At 40.3% G+C, this 8,004-nt stretch overlaps 1 protein-coding gene across 1 annotated transcript; it reads right to left on the reverse strand.

Annotated features, from left to right (window-relative positions):
* Positions 1-407: 407 nt before the first annotated feature.
* Positions 408-6,220, reverse strand: LOC137588765 (sulfotransferase 2B1-like). Its single transcript, XM_068306034.1, has 6 exons — positions 6,082-6,220; positions 5,594-5,805; positions 2,610-2,739; positions 2,416-2,510; positions 1,777-1,954; positions 408-511 (listed from the first exon to the last, which is right to left on the reverse strand). Exons 1-6 carry the CDS (start codon positions 6,218-6,220, stop codon positions 408-410), a joined length of 858 nt encoding a protein of 285 aa, XP_068162135.1.
* Positions 6,221-8,004: the final 1,784 nt, after the last annotated feature.

Below are 8,004 nucleotides of genomic sequence, written 5' to 3' on the forward strand. Positions count from 1 at the left end.
ATTTTTCTGTGTTTTGTGTACTGACTGTTCTCTGTGCGACAGAGAAATTCATTTCCCTGATGGAACCTCCTTAAGGGATAAATAAAGTTATACTCTACTCTACTCTGAAATGAGTGCATGATTGAGTCAATATATTAATCCAAGGAAAGCAGCGCCAGGTTTAAGATCAGTGATCTGCAGGTACAGCAGCTCATCTATTTGAGACCACATTGCAAGAGCCTGATCAAAATTTTAAGACCTATGAAATTCAACTGTATGTGTCTGGTAAGAGCATCAGGCATTGAGGGAGCAAAAGATAAGCTAACTTAAAACAAATCATTAGTCTATTTCTCAATAAATTTCATAAAATCTCTGGAAACTTTGCCCCCTTGATTCAACACTTGAATAAACATTAAAGTGAATTTATATTAATTCCATTTGCATTTGACATCTCTCATTTTTTCTTTGCAAACTGCATCAAAGTACTTTGCTTCTTCCACTGATAGATGATTCTTCCAGTCTCCAACTATTCCTGAAACACAACATGAACGACAATGAGGTTGATTTCTTTTTTAACAATTCTACGTAATTTGCTGCATTGTATAAACTCTTTGTACAGCATTGTTGGATTTTTAAAGTTTTAATATGTTCTTTTAGCCTATGTGAGAGCAAGACAGTAACAATTTTGTTGTGAATGCACAATGACAGCAACACCCCTCGTCGAATAACTCCACCCACCTGTCTCACTCAGCCTGCCACCTCATCAGCATAACTGCACCCACCTATCGCACTCAGGCCCCGTCCACACAATGCCGGAACTTTTTGAAAACAACTTTTTTTACCTGGCATCGAAAATGATTTGCGTCCACACGACAGCGTTTTCAAGAAAATCTCCATCCACACATAAACGCATCAGTGCGTTGATCAACACGTTCCTCCTGTAGGATGACCTTCATCACAGATTTCTCCCACCAGCAGGCAGCACATCCCGGTCTGACCCAGAACTGGCGTCGCCGTCTTTGGCGAGGAACGTGAATGAATAAATACATACATAAACTTTATGACACATAAAAAAATAAACAGAAAAACAAATATTTAAGTGCAAAGCATGTTTATCAACGCATCTTCGACGTGGAGCTGTTACAGCAGTTTTGATCCCAGGGACACGACCTTTCGTTCCTGATATCTGTCGTGTGGACGGAAGGCGTAAACGCAACAAAAAAGTTGTGTTTTCAAAAAGTTCTGGGATTGTGTGGACGGGACCTCAGCCTGCCACTTCATCAGCATAACTCCACCCACCTGCCCCACTCAGCCTGCCACCTCATCGGTATAACTCCACCATCTCTCAACCAGCCTGCCCCCTCATCAGCATGACTACACCCACTTCCTTTCATCAGAGTGGATTTTTGCTCTCTACTCACTCTCTGCTAGACCGTTCTTTGCTCTCTCTTATAGGGGACTCTCCAGCCCTAGTCTGGCTGTTTCACATTGCCAACCTTGCTGTCCTGCAGACCTTGCCTGAGTCCCAGCACAAGCTCCAGAATTCTGTCCTTAACCACGAGTTCCATTTTAACCCTCCTGATTTCTGTCTGCCTGTCCCTGCAGTATTTAGAGATGTCCTTGTTTGTTGTAACAGTGGGTGTCTCTCCATTATGACCTGTCACTCCCTGTTAAGCAAAGACTCTGCATCACCATGCTGTCCTCAGCTTGTGTGGTGTGTTGATCTTTTCCTGATGGATTAACAGTGATAATAAGAGTGAAATACTGTAGTACTGTACGTATTGTGATGTTGGTCACCTTTCCTGAAAAGTTCAGATAGTCTTTCATCATCGGATTTGATCGGATCTGTAGAATCGTTTGGCACTTTGTTTCTCATGTTCTTGAACAGACATTTTTCTGCTATCTTCTTTATCACCTCAGTATCCAAGGATTTGTCCAAGAACTGAGCAGTTCTGGCCACAGAATTCTCCAGATTCTGCAGCAAAAAGAAACCACACCATTTCATATTCCTGGAGTGAGTCCAAAAGTATGTTTATTTTTGTGACTTTTTAGCAATGAGAAAAAAGGCTCTGATGGTGTTCAGACTCCATATAACGATGCTAGACTTTCAACTGTTGAAGTTGCCAGTGTTGTGGTCAAAAATTCATGTCAGTGAGTAAACAGTCCGTTCTTTAATACCTTGATCTGTCATCTGATACTTTGAAAGCACTGAAATATAATAAATAAAGTCTGGACAATGATATTAAGTAGTCAATGTTAGTGAAATAGTTGCTACCACCAGTGACAGAGAGGATGCAGTTTATCATAGTGTAACAGTATGATTTTTCATTGGTGTAGGGATGGAACTTTCGACTCTAGACATTTTTGAACAACTACAAGCTGGCATTGGTTAAATCTTGATTACAAAAATTATACAAGCAGTGTTGAAAATCTCACCTGCACCATGTCTTCATAGTTCAAGTATGTGATGCGCTCTTTATCTTCAGCATTCAGCCAGCTCTTCACATGATCAAACCACGAGCCATATGGCACTAAAAAAATGAAAAATCACAAGCACTCCATAAACATGTCAAATGTGATCATTAGATCTGTGACTCCATCCAGTGCTAGTTCAGGGAAGTGCCATTTACTTTTACTTCCATCAAGGAACTTAAGGTAAAACTCAGTCAGAGTACCCGGGTCCGCATAAATGGGGCGTTTCCAAAAATAGTGAAAGGCTGATATCATCACATCTTTGGGGTTTCTCATGACATAGATAGCCTGAAATGATAAGATCATTGTGAAGTTAATATAAAAAAAAGGATAAATATTTCTTTTAACTCTTAGTGAACTTTTAAAGAGCACAAACTTAGCTCTCAAATCTGTTCAGCGGATAGAGATCACATGCATGTAGTAGTTCTAACTCTATAGCTGCACACAGTAAAATAGTTCAGTACATCACTTTTCCTTTTGAGCTAACTCAGATACTGTAAATAAACAAGTTTTTAATCAATATGAAAAAATCTATACTTCAACAGCTTCATTAAACATATGTTTAGAAACTGATTTGCAGTCCTCCTGGTTAGGTGTGTCCAGACTTACATATTCAAATGCAATATGGCCAGAATGTTCAACGCAAGACACAAGCCAATGTCTTATTGTACCGGTCCCAAGCCCGGATAAATGCAGAGGGTTGCGTCAGGAAGGGCATCCGGCGTAAAACTTTTGCCAAATCAAACATGCGTATCAAACCTATGACTTCCATACCGGCTCGGTCGAGGCCTGGGTTAACAACGACCGCCATCGGTGTTGTTGACCTGCAGGGTACTGGTGGATATTGGACTACTGTTGGTCAAAGAAGGAGAGGAGGAAAGTGTGTTCGTAGGAAGAGATAGAAGAGGAAGACCAAGAGTACAGGACTGAGAGTAGGGACGTTGAATGTTGGAACTAAGACAGGAAAAGGTATACAGTTGGTTGACATGATGCAGAAGAGAAAGGTAGATATACTGTGTTTCCAGGAGACCAGGTGGAAAGGTAGCAAAGCTAGAAGTTTAGGAGCAGGGTTCAAGTTGTTCTATCATGGTGTAAGAGTGGAGGTAGGAGCACACAGGTAGACTACATCTTGTGTAGACGGTGTAATCTGAAGGAAATCAGTGACTGCTAAGTAGTGGTAGGCGATAGTGTAGCCAAACAGCATAGGATGGTGGTGTGTGGGATGACTCTGGTGATGAAGAAGATGAAGAGGACAAAGGCAGAGCAAAGGACGAAATGGTGGAAGCTGAAAAGGGATGTGTTGCATGACTTTTTTTTAGGAAGGAGTTAAGACAGGCTCTGGGTGGTGAGGAGGTGCTTCCAGATGACTGGACAACTACAGCTAATGTGATCAGGGAGACAGGTAGGAGAGTACTCGGTGTGTCATCTGAAAGGAAAGTAGATAAGGAGACTTGGTGGTGGAATGAGGAGGTACAGGAGTGTATACGGAGACAGAGGTTAGCTAAGAAGAAGTGGGGCACTGAGAGGACTGAGGAGAGTAGACAGAAGATGCAGCATAATGTGAAAGTAGAGGTAGCAAAAGCCAAACAAGGGGCTTATGATGACTTGTATGCTAGGTTGGACAGTAAGGAGGGAGAGACTGATCTATGCAGGTTGGCAAGACAGAGAGATAGAGATGGGAAGGACGTGTAGCAGATTAGGGTGATAGGATAGGGATGGAAGTCTATTGACAGGTGCCAGTAGTGTGATTGGAAGATGGAAAGAGTACTTTGAAGAGCTGATGAACATGGAAAATAAGAGAGAACAAAGACGAGAAGAGGTGACTGCTGTGGACTAGGACGTAGCAAAGATTTGTCAGTATGAAGTGAGGATGGTACTGAAGAGTGGAAAGGCAGTTGGTCTTGTTGATATACCTGTTGAGGTTTGGAAGTGTCTAGGAGAGGTGGCAGTAGAGTTTCTGACTGAGCTGTTCAACAGGATCTTAGATAGTGAGAAGATGCCTGAGGAATGGAGGAGAAGTGTGCTGGTGCCCATTTTTAAGAACAAGGGAGATGTGCAGATGTGGCAACTACAGAGGAATAAAGCTGATGAGCCATACAATGAAGTTAAATGAAAGAGTAGTTGAAGCTAGACTAAGGGCAGAATTGAGCATTTGTGAACAGCAGTATGGTTTCATGCCAAAATGAGTACTACAGATGCAGTATTTGCTTTGAGGATGTTGATAGAGAAGTACAGAGAAGGCCAGAGGGAGCTGCATTGTGTTTTTGTAGATCTGGAGAAAACTTATGACAGGGTGCCCAGAGAGGAACTGTGGTATTGTATGAGGAAGTCTGGAGTGGCAGAGAAGTATGTTAGAGTGGTGCAGGACAATTATGAGGACTGTAAGACAGTGGTGAGGTGTGCTGTAGATGTGACGGAGGAGTTCAAGGTGGAGGTGGGACTGCATCAGGGATCAGCTCTGAGCCCCTTCTTGTTTGCTATGGTGGTGGACAGGCTGACAGATAAGGTTAGTCAGAAATCCCCATGGACTATGATGTTTGTAGATGACATTGTGATCTGCAGTGAGAGCAGGGAAAAGGTGGAGGAGAAGCTAGAGAGGTGGAGGTTTGTCCTGGAAAGGAGAGGAATGAAGGTTAGCCTCAGTAAGAAAGAGTACATGTGCGTGAATGAGAGGGACCCAAGTGGAAGAGTGAGACTACATGTTAGAGGTTTTGGAGATAAAGTCAGAGAGGCCAGACTGAGATGGTTTGGACATGTCCAGAGGAGAGATAGTGAATATATTTGTAGAAGGATGCTGAGTTTTGAACTGCCAGGCAGGAGGCCTAGAGGAAGACCAAAGAGGAGGTTTATGGATGTAGTGAAAGAGGACATGAAGGTAGTTGATGTGAGAGAAGAAGATTCAGAAGACAGGGTTAGATGGAGGCAACTGGTTCGCTGTGGCAACCACTGAATGGAAAAGCCGAAAGAAAAAGAAGAAGACATGTATGTAGTAACTCCTTAACTTTATAACTGCACACAGAATAGTTGGTCCCTACCTCATAACCGCAGCATCTAAATTCTGCATTTTTAAGAGGCCAAACATAAAATTTGCAGCAGTGGCAAAAAGCAGTAGTTATAAATTCAAACTGTAGGGCAAATATACCTTTGGTTTAACTTTGTGGAAGGATGGAGGCATCATGTTATATGGCAAATGTGTAGTGAAAATTCGTGGTGATGGTCTGTTTTCAAAATGTAGATCAGCCAGTCGGGTAGCTTCTATCCAAGGAGTACGGTCCTGATATGGAAGAGTCTCAGCATTTGGTGAATCTCCTCCACTCATTATCTGAGAGACAATCTCTTGTGACCAAGTTGTACCTGAGACAAGAACAGAACCTTTCATTAATCAGACTTCAACTCAAACATTTATTAGTTTATCTTCTCAACTCCCCAGATTTTTCTGAAGACATGTAAATCAAATGAAAAGAAGAATAGTGAGAAGTATAATAATAATAATGATAATAATAATAATAATATCAACAGGACAAGGTTTATCTACTTTAGACACAAATGTACGCTATGAATATCCTATTGCTAATGCAAAGCAAGAATTGATTTCTTTTATCAAAAGTAAGAATGAATACTTGACTTTACCTGACTTGGGGTACGTTACAATGAAGATGTCATTTGGTCGAAAGGAGAACTCCTGAAGATATTTCAGGCTCTCAGGTGAGTGATAAAAACTTGTAAAATAAATTCCTTTGTACTCAAAGTACAAGTCTGCTTCAGCCATTATTCAGAGAAAAGAAGGGTTCAAACTCAGTTAGTGTGGTTGAGCTCCTTGTCTAAACTCAAAAACTAAGTGATTGGATGCAAAATGCAATTCTAGTCTTGGGGATCAAATATTAACTGGCTGTTGCGCAGTATTGTATTGATTTCTGCTAACTAAATATTGAGCTAAATAACCCTTACAGCCCTGACCTGTTTTGGCCATTTTTTGGTACTTTTGATATTTGTCTCTATTACCACATTTAAATGATTTAACGCTTTAGCGCTTTTCTCTGATCTAATGTAAATGATCATATCTCCGGTTTTCCGGGGTCAATCGGCTCCAAATAAAAACCGGAAGACAGTTTCACATCTATACTGTCACGGAAACATGACCACAGCAATTCACATGACAGAGTTCATTAGTTAAGAATGGTTTAAAAACACGCGCTCTGATCACGCCGGCGTGATAAATATTGAAGAGTGGAATTCCCAGTATAACTTAGTTCAGAGGTCCTGATATGGACCATTAAATATCAGGACCTACAATACATAGATGGCCAAAATAAAAGGAGGGCCTAAAAGAAAAATTTGCTACAAACCAAGGGCCAGACGTGTTTAATGTTAATTAAAACATATTGAAATGACCATAGCCTTTGAACCAAGAGGTAACAGAGTGTATATTATCCCATAATTAAATGAATAAAGCCGTATTTTGTTATGGCTCTGTCGGTAACTTAAAGGGGAAATCTTTTCAACAGGCAAACAGCAAAAAAGTAAATGTCCTTAAAAAGCAAAATATGTTCCTCAATGTCAAGATAAATGCAGAAATGAAATTATAAACTGAAAATGCATTATTGTGCTGCTCGATGATCCTACCAATCACTGCTTTAATATAGTAAAATAAAAAAATAAAAATAAATAAATAAAATCAGTTGTATTCTTTTTCATGGCTCTTATCTGCAATTTTCCCTTAGTCCATCAACTGAAAAGTAAATATAAATAAATAAAAAAATTTAAAATAAATCTATGGCACACTGACAAAACAATGCTTCCTTCAAAGACACATCACGTCTTGTAGAAACAAATGTAACAAGAACCAATGCAGTCACTGCTCTGACCTACTGTCATTGATCAAAGCACTAGCTTTGATCTATGGTCTTACTCACACTGGCCTTCTCCCTCATCTTTCTATCTTATCCGGCTCCTGAGTGTACAAAACTTGAAATTTGACCTTGACCTAGTTTACTCAAGGTCATCATCTCATTTTCATCCCCTTTGCCGCCCGAGTAATGTGCTTTTTGTTTTTTCTTCCTATCTACAACAGTTGTGAAGATATTAGGTGAACATACAAACAGATGGACGGACAAACGAGCACACAAACACTGATAATTACAATACATCACCGCTTTGAAGTGGAATGTAAACATTTAACTGAATTTAAAACTGAAAATACGTTACTGTTCTATGATGCTCACTTGTTTGAGGCTAAGCCTGATAGTCGATGGTGTCTCATCTATCGTACATGTTCATCAGTGTTCGGGGATCAATAAGAACTTACAAGCTACGCTAACGGCCACTGACAAGTCTTCATTTCGTGGAAAAAGATGGATGATAACTGTTGACTTTCAGTCTGGAAAAAGCCTAATCAGCATGATCAACTAATGAAAAGAAGATTCATTCTGAAGTGTTAAATTATTAAATCAGCTCCAAATGAATCAGACTCTGTTCCCTTTTTTATGTAAAATGATAGCACACTCAAAAACCAATGTAAATAGTGTGTCTATTTGTTCTAATATGACTCTGCCA

This window comes from Antennarius striatus, chromosome 21 (genome assembly GCF_040054535.1).
Source record: "Antennarius striatus isolate MH-2024 chromosome 21, ASM4005453v1, whole genome shotgun sequence".
Taxonomy (NCBI): Eukaryota; Metazoa; Chordata; class Actinopteri; order Lophiiformes; family Antennariidae; genus Antennarius; species Antennarius striatus.